Source organism: Panthera tigris, chromosome E2 (assembly GCF_018350195.1).
Source record: "Panthera tigris isolate Pti1 chromosome E2, P.tigris_Pti1_mat1.1, whole genome shotgun sequence".
Taxonomy (NCBI): Eukaryota; Metazoa; Chordata; class Mammalia; order Carnivora; family Felidae; genus Panthera; species Panthera tigris.
In genome coordinates, this window is record NC_056674.1 from 37,803,426 (window position 1) to 37,822,067 (window position 18,642).

General features: G+C 35.2%; 1 protein-coding gene across 3 annotated transcripts in view; it reads right to left on the minus strand.

Annotated features, from left to right (window-relative positions):
* The window catches only part of CDH8 (cadherin 8), a 518,426-nt gene that overhangs the window by 50,883 nt on the left and 448,901 nt on the right, over positions 1-18,642 (minus strand). For all 3 annotated transcript variants that reach the window (XM_042970108.1, XM_042970109.1, XM_015541187.2), the window contains 2 exons: positions 16,720-16,841; positions 2,836-2,953 (listed from right to left, as the gene is read on the minus strand). In XM_042970108.1, the coding sequence (XP_042826042.1) occupies positions 2,836-2,953; positions 16,720-16,841 (240 nt within the window). The remainder of the gene's footprint in view (positions 1-2,835; positions 2,954-16,719; positions 16,842-18,642) is intronic.

The following is an 18,642-nucleotide window of genomic DNA, read 5'->3' on the forward strand; positions in this document are numbered from 1 at the left end:
CAGAAGGACCAATCTATACAAGGGAGGTGAAAGGTCACATTAACTTCAAGTTGAAAGACGTGGCTACAATTTCCTTAGAAAATGCGAAATACTAAAACCATCACCCATAAATATCTAATTAAATAAGGAAATCATCTGGCCATCAATTATAAATTTGGATATACTAGATCTCTCAAAATATTAACCTTCATCTGTTGAGCTGGGACTCATAAATCATGACACTCTCAGTGGAGAAACATCAGTTAATGACCATTTTAAAGTCCATTTTATGAAGAAAAAAAACAATCCTAAATATGATTATACCATTTGATTTTCTCCATCTTAAAACATAAAATATACCATAGTTTTAAAATAAATAATGTCTAGTATTTGGATTTTTCAATTGTGCTTGTATTGTCTTATCATTAACAGGGAATGGGTAATAGGCTAACAAAATACTGATTTATCTATTTACTTATTTATTTCCATAATTTTAAATCTGACAACTTTTTTCCCATTACTTTGATTGTTTCTACATGTGAAGAAGGGACCATCTCCCCCAACCCTATTTTTATAGTAACTATCCAGATGCCAATAAGGTAGTGGTCTATGTAGCAAAACTTGTGAATTTCTGATCTAGGAAAAGGAAGATAGAGTATAAATTATACATATCTATTCGAAAAACTAGTGAGCTCATGATTTACTCTACGGAGAAATTGAATATTTGGATCCTAAATCCAAAATCACAGTGAACATATATTCTGATTTCCACAATACAATCCTGGTTTATGTGTTTTTTTTGTTTGTTTTGTTTTGTTTTGTTTTGTTTTGTTTTTTTCAGGAACAAATATAAATAGCAACCCCTTTCACTTTAAAAAATGCCCCAATTGGAAAAATAAATTATATGGTCACTTTTGGCAAAATAAACGCACAATTTAAATGGAACAATTGTGGCACAGAGTGGTCTTTGCACAAAATATTCATAACACCTGGAATCTTTGTAAAACTTTTTTCAGTTTTTTTCACACACACACAATTCTGTGACATAAATAAAAAGTGTAACTTCCATGTTCTAGTTTCAAAGTAAGACATATAATATACATGCTTTTAAAATATTCTGTTAAAGGGCTTATTGAAATGTGTGATAGGGTGAAAGAGGTTACTTAATTGTGCAAATTTGACTTCTTACTGCTTCCAAAATACAGAGAAAACACATGAAATTCATTCACTGTCAGACCAAAATCCCCTCTTTAAAAGATTTAGGGTACAAACAAATACAATACGAAACTGCACTTTCCTTGGCACCCCAAACAGCCTCTCATTCCTTTGCAATATGTTTATGTGGTGCCTTTGACGGGCTGTACTTATATGACAGGCATATATTGAAATTGCATGCCCAGAATATGCCAAAAAGCTCAAAACCTTTGGGATGGGAAAATATTTCTTCACAGAGAATTTTTAAATGGAGGGCATTTCATATGCAAAAATAATGACTGATACCTATTAGCTCACAATCAAAGTGAGCATGGACCACACGTATACACAGACTTTTAGCTCAGCTTGGGATTTCTGTTTGGCTTTCATCTTAGCCATATTCATGTGACTTTCATAAAAAAGAAATCTTGATAACTGAAAAACAAAGACAATGTACATGGATTACAGTTCCTAATTAGGGAAGGTTAACAAAGGAGTACTCCATTACTAAGGAGAAAGAACAGGATTTCGTCTCCTTCGTGTTTATAATAGTGAAGGCCAGCTAAACGAGGAATATCTGTATAAGGACTTCTCCATTTCATTTTTGGTGTTGCACTTACATTTATCAAAGCATCCCCAAAGAACTAAGTAAGGAGCATCATGTTAAAAGGTAGGGCCATAATATACTTAACAAGAGCCATAAAATGTTTTATTTCATGAAAGAAATGTCAAAATTCACTCCCTCCTTGAAACACAACATAGCAAATTACCCAAATGTCATGAACTAAATTTGACTCTTCTGAGTATAGTTTTTATAGAGACCATTCAGAAATCCAAACAAATGCCTACAGAAAACAGCTTAAGACAATACATTTATTTTGCTAATCATTCCAAAACAGCCAAAACTAAGTTTTAAATATACCTGAGCCAAAATCAACAGCAAAAAATGCTTGTTACATATACAGCAGATTAGGAAACAAAAATGTACAGATGAGATGGACTTAAAAAAATAGATCTATAACCTTCGTAGGTAATAGATAATAGTTAGGGAAAACAGTAACCCAAACTTAGTTCTCAAGAAATAATGAAATGGATTAAATGTTGTCCATGAGTGAAAGACTTAACAATAAAATCAGTTTATATTACCTCCACAATAATACTGATAAGGAGTGTCCTTCAAGAAGGATTTCCTGATCCAATTGCTATTATCAAAGTTGGTACAGGCTTAAACAAATACCTCTAATGTGTACCCACAAACCAGGCAAAATTAGGATAGGCTTTCCCTAAAGACTTGGTAAACATTCAATTAAAACTTAGCAACTGTGAAGTATAAGCCAGTTCCTTCTCTAACAGATATCTCAGTATCTCAAAATTCCTGGAACTTTCCCAGGGGTTAAATCTTACTGTTCATTCTTCAAAGTAAGGTGATTGAGGTATTCCCTGGGATAAAATTAACTTTCACATTAACAGCTTTCTTATCTATTGTTTCAATATTGGAAGGAGGAAGTGATGTAATTACCAAGCCATTAGGCTGATAAGCTAAGTTTCAATTGCTCATGGGTGAGCAAAAATTATTTTATTGATATTTTCAGTCAAATTATGAAATCACATCCTATTTTCCAATTTATGTTCCACCCTGTTTCATAAGGCTAATAGATTTACCTTCATTTTTCTTGATGGTAAAATTCGGATTGTTGACCATTTCTGGAAGAAGACTGTATAAGAAATAATGTCCATTTTTGGGATCATCTTTGTCCATGGCACTCACTGTTTGAATGACCTGTAACATAAAACTCGACGTCAGCATTTTTGATGACATCAGAGGGCTTATACTGCCTTTAAAAGCTGAGTGACATCTCTTTAGTTAACTGATATTTGGTCCAACGATTTTTTTTCACTTTTCTGAGTTGCTGTGGATGGTTTGTGCCAAGAACAAGGAGAAACATTTATCACTTTAAAACCTCAGCTTTGATAAATTGATGAACATTAATGTTCATTTGTGTCCATTTGGTGTCTGTGGCTCAAAGTAGCAAATTTAAGGGTATTTGAAAATTCCACTGGGTAATTACAGGTTTCTTTCCAATTTGAATATACACGGGCATCTAGAATGAGATTTGGAATTGTTACAGTGATTGTAGTATGGCTCTTGGGAGGATCGTGGAAGTAAAGAACTTAAATCTTGAATCCTCAAAACTCCTCTTTTATTTTGCTTATCAGGTTACATATGTTTGCCAAATAGAATGTTCCTCGGCACAAACATCACTGCAACAAACCTTTCTGAAGAGTCGCATCTGTTCCCTCCCAATAATGAATACTGTTTTTAAAGCTAGTGGATAACACATGCAAACAATGCTTTGGAGTGTTTCCTGAGATGAATAAATTATAGGGATTAGGAGAATTACCACTGTGCAGAGCTGTTTGGATAGATACACACACTTGGAATTGGTGCCGGTTGAATGTGCTTATTTCATTTGCAAAGCTGCATTAACTTAGTGCTAAGTTGTTTCTTAGGATGTCAGAGAATCAGCTTAATAATTCATATTAATGATTCTGTGATATTAATCACTTCAATATGAAACACCAGGCAGTAGTTAATGTAGTAAAAATGATAGCTTACACTACCATTGTAAATAACTACGACATAATTTCTACAAAAAAAAAAAAAAAATGCCTGTAAAGCATGACAGTCAAGGCGACATCAGATTTACCATAAGAAGAATTAACAGGGAAATGCTGTAAGGTTTGTGAAATTTAGAGAATATAATGATGATGCCTAATATATTAGGTCTGTCTGAATTTAGGTCCCATTCAACTTTACCACTTTCATTATAGATGAAAAAATGGATCATTTCTTTCTGAGAAAAGGATATCCTTGCCTAGTGACTTACCGCCTAAATGAGTGTGAGAACCACAACTGTGAGAATCTATGACTTTTGTGCATACTATATGATGAACAGTACGTTAAGGTTAAGACATAAAGGAAATAACCCCTCTCAGCTTTCATTTCTCCATTTTAAAAATGGGACATATTCTTACCTGGTAGGGGTTTTACTTTTGTTAAGGATCTTGTAAAATGTCTTATCAGTGTACTTAGTTTGAGTAATAAGATAACAAAAAAATAGCACAAAATATAACTCAGGATTAAGACAGTGAGGTAGTCATCAAAGTGATGGACTCTGAAATTGAGCAGCCTTGATAGAAGCCATAGTTTTACCTTCTCGTCATTGTGACACTGAGGGAGTTACTTTAGTCTTTCTGAAACTCAGTTTCCATGTATTCTAAAATGACAAATAAAAAGTGCCTTTCTCATAGGGCTGTTTTGGCAATTGATATAAATTCATGAGAATCTCTTAATATAGTATCTGGTTCCTAGTAACTGTTCAGTGAATGTCAGTCATCATCCTTATTGTCATTATCATTTTTTTTATTAGGGTCAGTACCATTTATTCATGACATAGCCCCATGATAAATGTAATGGCTTTGATGTTACCACAACAGTTCCCTAACCTCATCAGATTAGATGGGAATATAATTATATTCACTCTATTTGAACACCTAGCATGTTTTCCCTGACATTTAAGTGCAGAGAGATGCCCTGAGCCTCCAGTTTTATAAAAAATGAAAGAATGGAAATCCAAGGGGAAAATCTGGGGAACACAAGTAAGTCTTTTATGACTAGCCTACATGTACACATATTTAAGGGAAGAATTTGACAAGAACCTTCTTCTAAGCAGTTATAAAGAACAGTGAGGGGGAAAGTTATCCGTGAGCATAGGTAGTATTCCCTTCTCCATTTACCCAATTTTGTTTCAAAAGTATTCCTATGTCCAGGTGCACCAGTTGAAAAACTAACTTTTAACGTGTGTGAGCATAAGTGAAGAAGAGCAAATGAAAAGACTTTTTGATATCCTGTGGTGAAAATCATTCACGACTAAATGCATTCTGTAGTGTAGTTAGTGGATAGAGCTCCTGTAATAATACCCTTCCTAATATTTCTAAGTAATCTGCATGAAAAAGACTCATACATGCTGGCAAGTAGATCTACATGAGTTATTTCATTAGTTAAGCCGCCACGACCAAAATAAAAGATGCAATAATTTAGCTTACCTGAAGTAAAGGAATATAATTACCTGTCATGCCGTATCTCAGAAGTTTGGTCTAAACATTATACCTGCAATGAATATGTTTTTTTCCACGATGTATTTAAGCCAGAAACTAGACATACAATTTCTTGAGCCTACTGAACCAGAAAGGCTTGGGGTGAGGCATTTTAAACAGTCTTCCAGGTGATTCTGATGCATGCTTAAGTCTGAGATGGACTGTTTTCAGCCAAGGGAGAAGATTGGTGTTTACAATTCTCTTATTATTACTCATTAGGGGAGTTTGTATTATTATTATTTTTTTTAACGTTTATTTATTTTTGAGACAGAGACAGAGCATGAACAGGGGAGGGGCAGACAGAGAGGGAGACACAGAATCCGAAACAGGCTCCAGGCTCTGAGCTGTCAGCACAGAGCCCGACGTGGGGCTCGAACTCACGGACCATTAGATCATGACCTGAGCCGAAGTTGGACGCTTAACCGATCAAGCCATCCAGGCGCCCCTAGGGGAGTTTGTATTATTAAGCTAACATCAAGCTCAGTGCTTGATATGTTGGGGAAATAGTGATGAAATGGTGAATCTTTATATTTTTTATTTATTTTTTTTATTTTTTTTTTCAACGTTTTTTATTTATTTTTGGGACAGAGAGAGACAGAGCATGAACAGGGGAGGGGCAGAGAGAGAGGGAGACACAGAATCGGAAACAGGCTCCAGGCTCCGAGCCATCAGCCCAGAGCCTGACGCGGGGCTCGAACTCACGGACCGCGAGATCGTGACCTGGCTGAAGTCGGACGCTTAACCGACTGCGCCACCCAGGCGCCCCTATATTTTTTATTTTTAAATTTCATTTGAGAGCGAGAGAGAAAGCACAAAGCAGGGGAGAGGGGCAGAGAGAGAGAGAGAGAGAGAGAGAGAATCTTAAGCAGGCCCCATGCTCAGGCAGAGCCAGACAGGGTCTCAATCCTATGACCTGGATTCATGACCTTAGCTGAAATCAAAAGTCAGATGCTCAGTGGACTGAGCCACCCAAGTGCCCCAGAAATGGTGAATCTTTAAATCAACTTCCAAATATCCCATGAACTGACTACACTTAAGAATTTGGTTTAAACCATTTTTGACACTTCATTTTATCTTAATGTAGATAGCTACTGTCTAGACATTTTCTCTAAAAGTAGACACCGGTAAATCACTTGAAGGACTTTATACTATTAAAATGCGTTAAGATACCCCTATCTAAAAGGCTGAAATTTTCACTGATGTAATAACATCTGAATACACTCAGCTTTAAACAATAGAAAGAAAAGAATAGATTTATTCAAGGCAGTGCAACTCCACATAAGCAGATTTTATAGGCACACTGACTAGCTGGAGAATGAAAACCACACACGTTCCCCCAGTGTGCTACTATGATGTCAATTACCTTTTAGATAATTGAAAATTTCTGGAGAGGTCACAGATTTTTAGGAGTACATATATAACATTCGGTTTAAATATTTTTCCTTTCTACCAGTAAAGATGCAATTGAAAAAATCTAATGTTTGATGACTTATTGTGGATTAATTTTAAAGGAAGCTGAAATTTTATATATCTATATAGGTGTATATAGGTAGATAGGTAATATCTATATATAGGAGATGGATAGATAAATGGATAGATTTATTAGAAAAACAAAGTATATCTGGAATGTTGGGATAAGGAGATGAATTTCAAGGCCATACTTGGAATTCTATGGGAGCAGACTTTGTTCTATTTCTTGAGATTACTAATTTGAAATGAAATAACCTTTCTAAGAAATGAAACTAAAAAAAGAAAAATTTTGAGAATTATGGGGCCATATCATATTTCTGTTTTATTAAAAAACAATTTGTTGTTTATCAACACTTAACCCAACTTATATTGTTTTTATTAGCAGAGTTGATTAAACTTTATGTAAGACTATTTTACCTTACTTCAAAAATATTGAATGACAGTGAGGTATCACTGTCATTATTAATTTTTGAAAAGCAAGCATCCAACAGATACATTTTGGATGATCTGATCTGTTTGCAACCATAAAACTGTCAAGGGATCTATTAGAAATGCAATGTAAGATTCTATAGATATTATTCATTGATTTGTTCTTAGGTACCAAGCATGATTATATACAATGAGTTGGATTTTTATCCCCTTCACTGTTGTAAGAACACCACATGATAACTATTTAATACATATTGCCTAAATGAAAAAATGAATGAATGAATTGATAATGTCAGCATATTTTAGCCTCATCACTAATTCTCACATAACCTTGAGAAGTATGTATGAAGAAATGTATTGGAACCCTAGTACATCAAAGATGTGATATATAATATTTGATCCCAGATATATCTGATAACAAACCACTTGTGTCTTCCTGCTCCAATACATCAGGCTGCCTCAAAATCTTGTTGACATTCATACATTTTGCACATGTATTTCAGTTAAGTTGGGGCTTACGCCTTCAATATTCTTGTTCTCATTGCTCAGGTACTTTGCTTTACTGAGATAAAGGTCCCCTTTTATTCTGACACATCACACAACAAAATGAAGACTTAGAAATCATAGTTCCTTGTAAGTGTGGACAAGATGAGAGAGGATTGCATTCTCTTGCATCTTTTGGAATGCTTTCAAAAGCTTCTGGAATATACATCTATGTTCCAGGAACACTCAACATTGATAGCAAAGATACTATCTACCATCACAGCACACTGTCACTTTGTCAGGCAAAACTTAATTTTCTTTTTTCTTGGCAAGTCTTTCTGTGGTGGTGTGAATTGGAAGGTGATGGAAAGTGAGTTGAATGGGACGAAATCAAAGGTGCTGCGGAAAGCACAGCATCATTTTTGGTTTTCTATTCATTCCTCTGCCTATTAGCTTTCCTGAAATACTAACTTCTGTTTATTAGAGCATGAGTTTTAAACTTGGGAAAGGAAAGGATGAACCATGAATAAGCATCACGTGCTTCAATCTTCTCAACTTGAAAGTAAAGTTGAATGAAATTACTTATATATGCACATAAAGGAGGGGAAAGTCCATAGCTTTTATCAGAGTATCAATGTTTTTTATAACTGAAAGAAAACAAAATAGCTTAAAAACCAGCCCCTAAAAGACGGGTCCTTGGAAATAAAAATTATGCACACAAGAGAACTCAAGTTATAACAATGATGATAAATTGAAAAAAGAGGAAATATTGGAATTTGGGAAATTATATTAAAATCCGCACAATGACCCAATTATCCTCCATAATTTCAAAACTGTATATATTAAGGTTCAAATATAAGCACTGTTCATAGATATTTAATGGATAGTTACTGGATATTTGTTTTATAATTTGCATGGTAATCCAATCTCTACCAAGACTTCTCCTATCTAGAGTGTTTTGCCATGCCAGTGTGTGTATGTGTGTGTGTGTGTGTGTGTGTGTGTGTGTATCTTTGTCTTTAAAAACCATTAGGTTACTGTTCAGAACATATACCTTGGAAGTCTGACCTATGGAAAATACAACAGGAGGATATAGATTTGATTTTCTATGTCTCTTTTAAACACTAAGTGAAGTCGTCAGTCCTCTGGGTCAACATTTGGGGGCTGTACCTTTATAAACCCATTTGCGAAACTTTCAATATTTTCCTCCATTTCTGTTTCCTTCACTCCCCTTTCCCTTCCTGAAACCAATTTGAAATAAAATGATACAAAGCAAGGACTTCTGAATAGTATGTTTATACAAAGTCTGGAGTTTTCAGTGTCTCATACCTTTTTTCCTAGACTCTGCATATTTCATGTGTATTTTGTGCACCTCTGAATTAATACTAACAAAATATTCCATCACTTGCTCTGCTTTGAAAACCTCATTAGCAGGGTAAACCCCAAAGTTTCTAACATAGCTGAGAAGTCTCAGGTCCCTTTTCAATCTCTTCTCTCCATCTTCCATGATACTACTCCACAGGAATACTTCCTGATGCCTCCTTGGCATTGCAAGCATCACTTCCTAAGCTGAACCTGTGTGGCATTATTTATCCTCCTGGAGCAGGTTTGTTTCCTGACTGGGTTCCCTTTACCACTAGTTGTATAGTTTTCTCTGAAGGAAATTTGAAAGATTTTATAATCAGCTATGTTTGCTAAATGGCAAAGACCATATAGCCTTCTCATGATTCATATGTATTTATAAATGTAAGGGAATCTTAGAGTTAAACAAAAGAAGAAGAAAGGAATGTTGTTGAACTTGGTTTAATTCAGTGTCAGTGCTCCATGACCCTATTAAGTAAACCACACACACACGCGCACACACACACACACACACACACACACACACACACACACACACCACAAACGCCACACCATATAGGTGATGTGCTATGCCCTACAAGTTTTTCTCAGGCACTCTTTGAGAAATGCTGTCCTCCAAAATTCCTACTGAATCTTAAAGGCCTGGGAGACTTCCACCTCTGTGTGGAGGCATTGTGTCTATCTAGCTTGGTGGTTACCATGTCTCTGCCCTTCCAAAAAAATGTCAGCTCCTCGTGGTACCACATATTACCCACTAGCACAAAGCCTAGGCCTAAGGCCTTTTACTATCCAGTGTCAATTTTACTTTCTTCACAAGGGTATCAACTTGGCTTCTAAGAACAAATGGAAAGAAGCATACACATGTGCCCACCTTGCTTCAGTCCTAAATTCTTACTCAGTAACTTATAGGTTGAAAACAAAACAAAATATATTTGTATGAAATAGGCCAAGATTCTCAAACAATCCCTGACAGCATGTTCTCTGTGGATCATCAATCTCATTTAGGTGAGGTGCTAGAATATGGAATTGGGGATCGCACAAGAGGTTCAGCCAATGTGTATGTTGGCTGAAAACATGACTCCAAAAAAGATGGAGATTGAATGTGTCCTGCAGGTTGATCCCAGTATATTTGAAAAATAATGATATTGGCCCACACATTTAAATGAGGAGGAATAAAGTACAAGCCTTTCCTTTACCCTGAATGAATAAAATACTTGGAAATTACCAGAGGAGGAGTTATTCCAATACAGGGAACTAGATTGTCTTCTGTTATAGGGACCCATTAAGGGACTATTTATAATGTTTTGCTCCAAATCAAAGTCATGTAGCTCTAACAACAAAATAAAGCAATCCTAATGATTTAATCCTATATTTTGCTTTTTAGACTATGACATTAGTTAAAATATATACTAATAATAATTATAATTATTTATTAAGCACTTGATATTGCACTAGATATTTCTGAAATATCGGAGTTTAGTAGAGGTTAAGACTGAAGGTCACAAAATTAGTAAATGGCAGAGCTGTGATTCACACTAAGATTATTCTGGTTTCAAATCCTTCCACTGTATTTTTTACTTATGTGCTCCCCTCTGTCAAAAGTGAGCTCTAAAAGTCATACTTCTGTTAATGATGGTTTTGAAATATATTTTGTTAAGTATGATTTCTTCAAATATTGTTTTACGGATTCTATTAATTTACCATCTCCTAGCTACACCCCCCAAAATGAAAATAGTACTGTATGCCTTTTGTTGAGGCTATCAATTTCACCTGTTTCAAAATCAATCCTGTCTCCCTCTTGTGCATGCAGATAGATCCTGAAAAATGCCTGCTGGCAGGGGAGTTAAAATTAAATCTCCTAAATTTATTGTTTCATGAGTGTTATAAAATGCCATATTTTTGACTCACTGTTTTATATTTATTAGAAAAAAGCCAACAGAAATTTTTAAAAGAAATAAATAAAGTAGCAAACACATTCATTTCTGGTGTTTATCAACAGATAATTATTTTTACTTTTCTCCCTAAGCTTTCTTTCTTAAGATTTTGTGGAATGCTTTTTGGATAATGTGTCTTATGGGTCACAGGAGTTGACATTTTTCGCTTTTGAAAAATGCTCACTCTTGACCACAATCTTATTTCTAAGAAGTTTGTTGCACAGGCAATGGAATCTCAAAGTCCGCTTCCTTGGGAAGCACTGCAAGATCATAGAAGGTGCAAGGACTTTGGACGCTTCAAGAACAGACCTTGAAACCCATGTATGCCACTTTTCATGGCCTTGGGGAAGCCCCTCACCCTTTTTCAGCCTCAGCCTCCTTATCAGTAAAATGTGGCTGCCAACACCAATCTCCAAAGTAGTGATTTTGATTGTATGTTGGATGTCTGTCTATATTATGGTATTCATGAAAGCATGCGGCTTTCACAATTCCTTGTCTGCATCTCAACTGCTACCACCTTAGATCACCAAGTACCTCACCAAGTCCTGGTATATAGTTTATGTTTAATAAATATCTTTTACCAACATCTTTTGCAATTACAGCCTATTAAATGTTCTTCCTGCTTAATTGCATGTATGCATGTGTGTGTGTGTGTTGTGCATGTGTGTGTACATTTTATTCAAAATGCGTTTTGTCCAGTTTCAGTGTTGCTTATTACATTCTTCTTAATCTTACACTTAGCCACAGAGGTCTTCAATTCTTCAAACAAACCAAGGTCTTTCTCCCTTGAGGGTCTTTGCCCAAGCTTATCGTGCTGGCTAGAAGTCTCTTGCTTCCACTGCTTGAATGTCTAGCCCTTTCTAATTTTTTTTTTTTCAGATTCAGCTTAAAGGATACTCACTTAAAAAGTAACTTTCTCTGACAACACTATACAAAGTAGGGTCTGCTTTTTCTTTTTTCCCCTCTGCCTAGTTGTGCCAATGTTTCCTTCAATCCAGTTTTCAAAATTGAAATTATATTATGTATTCATTCCACTTTTTTTTTTTTAATAAGTCCTCTTCCTCATTAAGTTCCATTAGACAGGACATTCTTTTTTTGCCCTTTTTACATTGTTTCCCTGGGTCATATTACAAGAGTATCTTGTAGATGCAATACAAAATGTTGTTCAGTAAATAAATAAATAAGTGATTTTTCATTTGAAGAGGTTAGTTTGTGCACTGTGTGAGTAAAACAAGTGTTTCCATGGTAATATCTGAGAAGCTAGTTATTGAAATATTTGTCACTGCTGAATGAAATGAATTAGAACTATGATTCTAAAATTTCGTGAATATTCATTACATGCAAAGCATTAGCTAGATACATATCTAGAAATATAGGATATTATTTTCTTCCTTTCTTTGTAGTTTTTATTTATTTATTTTTTGACCTATGACATTCCTAGGATAAGCCAACTTCATATTGCTACAGTATTGGTCAGAGACAAAGGGGATTAGAAGAAGTAAACCAAAGCATTTTTTTTCATCCCAGACATAATTGATGCCAAATAGCTTGCCTCAGCTTCTATAGAGGGTGATGAAGCTTTAATTATATGCCACTAGATTTATTTACAGTAAAAAAGGGAAGCTCCTCCCTGAAGGAAAAAAGAACTGAAGCAGTCTGTCATCTAGTCCTCAAACAGTAAAATATTCTCTGGGACTAAATAAGAGACCTTGACTCATACCTGGAAATACAACATTTTCAATGTAGTCCTTGCATCAATGAACCATCTGGAGCAAATTATCCTAATTATGTATGTATGATAAGCAAGGGGTTAGCATCTGAAATAAAATCCTAGAAAGACCCTATCAAGGGGATAGGATGTAGAACAGAGTTATGGAAGGCCCTCTAGCCAACACTGGTCACTAAAGCTCTCTATTTCTCTTTTCATGTTTGGTTCTGAGTGTGCTGTTGTCAAGCATAATGAAGGAAGATACTGGTTTCTCCACAGCTGTTACCTGTTCCTCCACCCGTCCAGCCAGATTACCATTCTCTTCAGAGAGAACCTGGTTTATCCCCAGCTGACTCCTTTTCAGCTCTTGATAGATGTTTCCTGTCTCTGGTGGAACAGGTCCTATATTAAGAGGTCTTTTCAGTAAGATAGCTTCATTTCCCTTCAGCTCTTCAGCCTCCTTTCTGCCCAGAGGATTTGAGGTATGTTCTTGCAATTCTATCATTTCTAATTTTATTACGTGTTTGCCAGAGAGAAAACTCTAGAAGGGAAAAAGACTGTTGTTTAGGGCATTGTTTGCCACTAAATCCCCAGTACCTCACCAAGTCCTGGTACATAGTTTCTGTCTGTTTAATAAGTATTTACTGACTGACCCAAACCTACCATCATCCTATTATACACATGAACTATCAGTTATATATTTTCTAATTTTGAACTCTTTAAACCATACCATCATTTCTGTTTTGGCCATTAGAGAGGAGGCAGTGGAAGGAATTTTTTTTATTCTTACTGTTAAACTGAGAGCCAAGTAATTTGTAAATGATTGTATCGTGATATGATTGAGTTGGAGACTAAGGATACATATTTGTCATCTTAAAACTTGTGACTTGAGATAAATTACCTAGAACTATTGGGGAAATTTTTCTAAAATAGAAGTAATGAGCAACAGAAAATACTTTATTAATTATCTAATGGAGCAATTATTTCAGATGATTCTAATGAAAAGGGATGCACCATGATTTTGTATAATATGGACTATGGACTTTTCCTGTTATGGGTGGTGGTTCCTCTCTTTAGGAAATAAATTGAAGAAAATGTCATCTGTCACTTAATAATAATGAAAAGGTTTTAGAAGCAGACATGATTTCCAATTCTACTTTCAAAGAACCTATAACAGTTTCAGCATAGATGTATCATGTATTGGAGATGTACTTCCAGAGAGGAGGAAAGTGTTGTCCCTCCTTCCTTGGTGAAAGTTTTTATTTAGTCTTTTTTTTTTTTTTTTTTTTTTTTTTTTATTCTTTAAGGAGTCCAATTAGTGGAAAAGAGTGGTCAAGTACAGTAGAGTTGTCTGTGTTTTGTTGATACTGGTTCTCATTTTGTGAGATGTTTTAAAAACCTCTTTGTAGAGGCTCTCTCAGTCCAGGAGGTTTTTACAGACTGAGTGTTGCAGTGGCTTGCTCTTAATTATTCCCAATGATCCCCAGCTGCCTCATTTCCCAGGAAGTAGATCCTCTTTGATTTTAGCCTTAAGTCCATACCTTCCGGACAAACCAGACATTTCAGAGTCCTCCACATTCCTTTTTCTCAGGCTGTTGTAAAGCAGACATTAATGGTTGAAAATATTGATAGAACTATGAATTTAGTGCTCATTCAGCTATTGGCATTTGTTTTTCATGAGTGTGTTATCACCTCATAATGAATATTCTGATTTCAAAGTCAGAGGTTGTGTAGCATTATGAGAAATGACTGAAAATGTGTATGTTGAAGTTACATAAACACACTAGTGTTTATGTTGATAACAAATTTATGTTGATAACAATTAATTTTGGAAAATGTTAAGTATAAAAATAAGATACTTGAGCCATTAAAAGTGGCCTACTAATGGTGTAATGAATTACATGAGTTGTGACTAGCACAGAGGATTCAAGGAATTCAGGAGTTGTTTGAACAACTTCATGTGTATCGACCAGTCCTATGTCCAAAACTTAGGTGAACAGTCAAAAATCTGATTTCTTCATGTTAATATGAGCTCTAATAAACGTACCTAAACACGTTCACTTGAGGATAATTTAGTGGCAGTGGACAGATACACAACATAAGCATTTCTTCACAGAATGAGTCATTCATTTTGATATGCAAAAATCATAAAACAAAGAATCAACTTTTTTTTATTTTGATCTTGCATAGGAAAGATGATGAAACAATGCATTTTTTTTCCTGAGTATAAAAACTGCTGAGGAATCATTAAAACCTTAGAAATAGTCAAAATCCATAGGATAAATCTCCAGATTCCTAGAGGTCCAAAGGTCAGTATCACAAGTGAAGCCAATGTGGAATTTTTGAAATCTCAATGCCATTGACTCTCTGAACTTGTGTGGTGAGTTTTGCATGAAAATGGGGTTTTATTTAAATTCTAAAGCATTAGATACATTCTGTGTGATCAACAATGTCTGGTGTAGAAGTCTGTGATTGGCTATATTACCCCAGCAACGATCTGGCCCACACAACCATATCCTTGAAACTAACCTGCATAAATTTTGATCAAACTTTCTTTGCCAGCTCAATCCTAACTTAGCTAAATGATATTTACTACTATATATATGTGTGTGTATATATATGTGTGTGTGTGTGTGTCCGTGTATACACAGACACACACACACACACACATTCCACCTTCAAATGATAACAGATGAAAATGTTCAAAAGATAGGCTAAAGGGCAATTCCACATGATGAAATTAGGAAACATTTAAGTTAATGTTAGAATATTTTTAAAAAAGTGTATCGCTGCTAAAAATGAATATTTTGATAACCATATTTATGACCCGTAGATGTTTGAAATTAATCAGTTTTATTGCTAGAATTTTAGCTGTACTTGGTGTGTGTGTGCACGCATGTATTTGTGTCTCTTTTTGGGAGATGGAAATGAGGCTAATCCTTCAGATACATGAGAGTAGTCGAGGGGAAAATGTCCCCTATTGTACAGGAGCATTGTGAAATAATGAAATAAAAGTATAGGGCTACAGTGTTAGTCCTCTCTTTAGGTGGAAAAAAATATCTAACTCTTGTCAGGTAAGCTACTCGGCAAGTAGTAAGTTTAATTCCTAACACCCACATGAGGCACAAGAATAGTTGGATTAACAACTCCAGTGTCATGCTGTCAGCTGCTGTTTATTTAAATTAAAATGTCACCATCCAGAAATAAATTAGGAAGTTGAAAAACGATAAATTTCTTAAACATACAGTACTTTGGCACCTTGTTAAAATAAATCTATTACATTTGTGTTTTTTAGAACTTTACATAGACTATTTCCATTTTGACATTCAGAGTAGAGCAGGTTTTGTTTCTCTTTGTGTTGTTCACTCTTCCTCCCTCCTTCCCTCCCTCCCTCCTTCCCTTTTTTTTTTCCTTCCTCTCTGTTTTTGTCTGTCTCCATTGTCCCTATCTCTGCTACAGAAGACAGGTTTAAAAAAAAAAGTTTTGATTAATCCACAAAATATTCAGTTGCTTTCCTTGCACGTCTAAAACATATAGTTCATCCTATGTTGATCTAAATAAATCTACACTATTTATAGATTTCAAAATTAGCTTTCTACAACTGGTCTTGCTGGGTTTCACCCTTGAGTAGTATTCCTATGATTGATATGAAACTGAAAGGCCCTCCCCATGAACTTTTTCTCCTGCTTCCTGTCATTGGAAGGTTAAAATTCTGTCCCCACCTCTCTAAGATCTTAGCCTGAGATATTTTAAGATGGTTGTTTGGCTCTGGGTTCATGGCCCAGTAGGTTGTTCGACTTCAGGAGCCAATGTGGTCATAAGTAGGGAGATTTAACAAACATCTGAGAAAGAAAAATGCTCCTTTTCTGTTCCCATTTGGGTGTTTCCTGCCTGTGACTTTGAAAACCATAAATGATGAGATGCTCACTATAATGCAGGTTAATTAAATATGAGACAGTTGTATACAAACATATTCAGCATTAACAACATGGAGATATTTACTTGGCCGGGTTTTCCATTTTCACATAAAAATGCCTCATATTCGGATGCGAATTCAGGGGCGTTGTCATTGACATCCAGCACTTTAATAGCAACAGGCACTCGTGATATCTGACTGTGGTTCCCTATGGGAAGGAAAAAATAACATCAGCATTGAGGGTATTTCATTTTTACCGTGCAACTCAACTTTCTTCTTGAAAGCATGTGTGTCTGTTTCTACTTCCCTTAATTAGGGTGTTTTCAACATAGTGATTATGGAATCTGACCATTCAATAAGGAAAAATAGCACGTGCTTGACTGCTTAAAAAAAGGAGAAATTATTACTTCAAACACCATTTGCTGGAGCTTCGCTTTACAATGACCATGTCTGAAAAACTTAAAAGAGGTTTCCTTGATGAAGAAAGCTTTATGTTAATGATAAAATCCATTATACAAAAGAAAAAAGCGCTGTGTGGAACAAAGATTTATCTCTTTGTTTCTCCTGGGTAGAACACAAGCCATTTTTGTGCTATTACCATATTTGACTGGCTATATACTAAAGGTGAACATCAAAAACCCAGGAAAAGGCCAGAACCAAGTCAATTGTTAAGAGAATGTCTTTAACAATGGTAAACAAGATAACATTAAAGATGGGGAAGCCTACTTTTTATGAATTTTTTTTATTAAAAACTGACCTTGGGATCTTTTCGGATAAGCTAAGGCTAAGTCATTTTAATATTGTCATTTTCATAAAGATTTTCATCAGTGTAAACAGATAATAATCTTGTAATCTTTTCAGGTCAATTCCAACAGCAGAGAATTTAATACATAATCCTTAATCCTCAGTCCTTAAATTTAAAAAGTTACATACGCACACACATATGCACAGAAATCTGGTCTAATATATTGCTGACTTCGGCTATGTGATGATTTTTCACTTGTAATAAATGCCATACAGTTTGTACCATGTAATAATATTTTGATCTCTTGTAAATTATACAGAATACATTGGTGATGGCCAAGTATTTGTGTTTCTATGGCACTATTTATATGTAAAGCAAGAGGGGGGACATGTAAGGCTTTTGAATATGAAGAAACAGACTTGGATTTGATACTTCAAAGCCTTCTTGGTGATAATTGATTAAATTCAGATCTCTAAAACCTTCACTCTTTTTTGTGTGTGAAGTAAGAAAATACTTCTATTATGAAAATACTTGTAAAGCACACAACCAATAATCATAGCCATGTTACAAATTTATAGTTGGTTAAATCCACTGGCAGTGTTGCAAGATTTAAATTTAGTTAACTAGGATGGCTACTCTCCAATATTCTAATTTGATTAACTGTGGATGGATGAATATTATCCTGTGGAATCCCCACCGCCTCAGTCATGGAACATAACCTCATTCCCCAAAATCAAGCCAATGGCCTTAAATGTCTCACCTGATGAATCCCTTTTCTTTTCCTATTTTAGGTCTAATGAATGAATTGGTTCATTGAGAGAGGAACTATGGATCTCTCTAGTTTGAATGGAAAGAGAAGTTTTTTTAAAAACATTACATGACCCTAAGGCAAGGAACTTACATTTTATGTTTTGTCTACTTATGTAAGGTGAATAAATAAGGTGTAAGGTATTTGAAATACACCACCTCTCTTCTAGCTGGACCGTGAGCTAGATAGCAGCTGCTAGAGAGAAAAGGGCATATAGTGTTTGTACTACACAGCAATGTGTGGGGCCCCAGCTTTGCCTTGTACCACCTACATGATCCTGAAAAAATTACTTAACTTTCTTTTATTCCTGATAAAATCAAAACTGAAAAACTGAACACTTTATTTTCTGAATTGTTAGAAATAAGAGAAAACAGGAAGTGCTCAGATACTATTAGGCACGTAGTCAAGGGCATTTTAGCCTTTGTGCTTTGTAATTGTCAGCATGATCAGTACCAT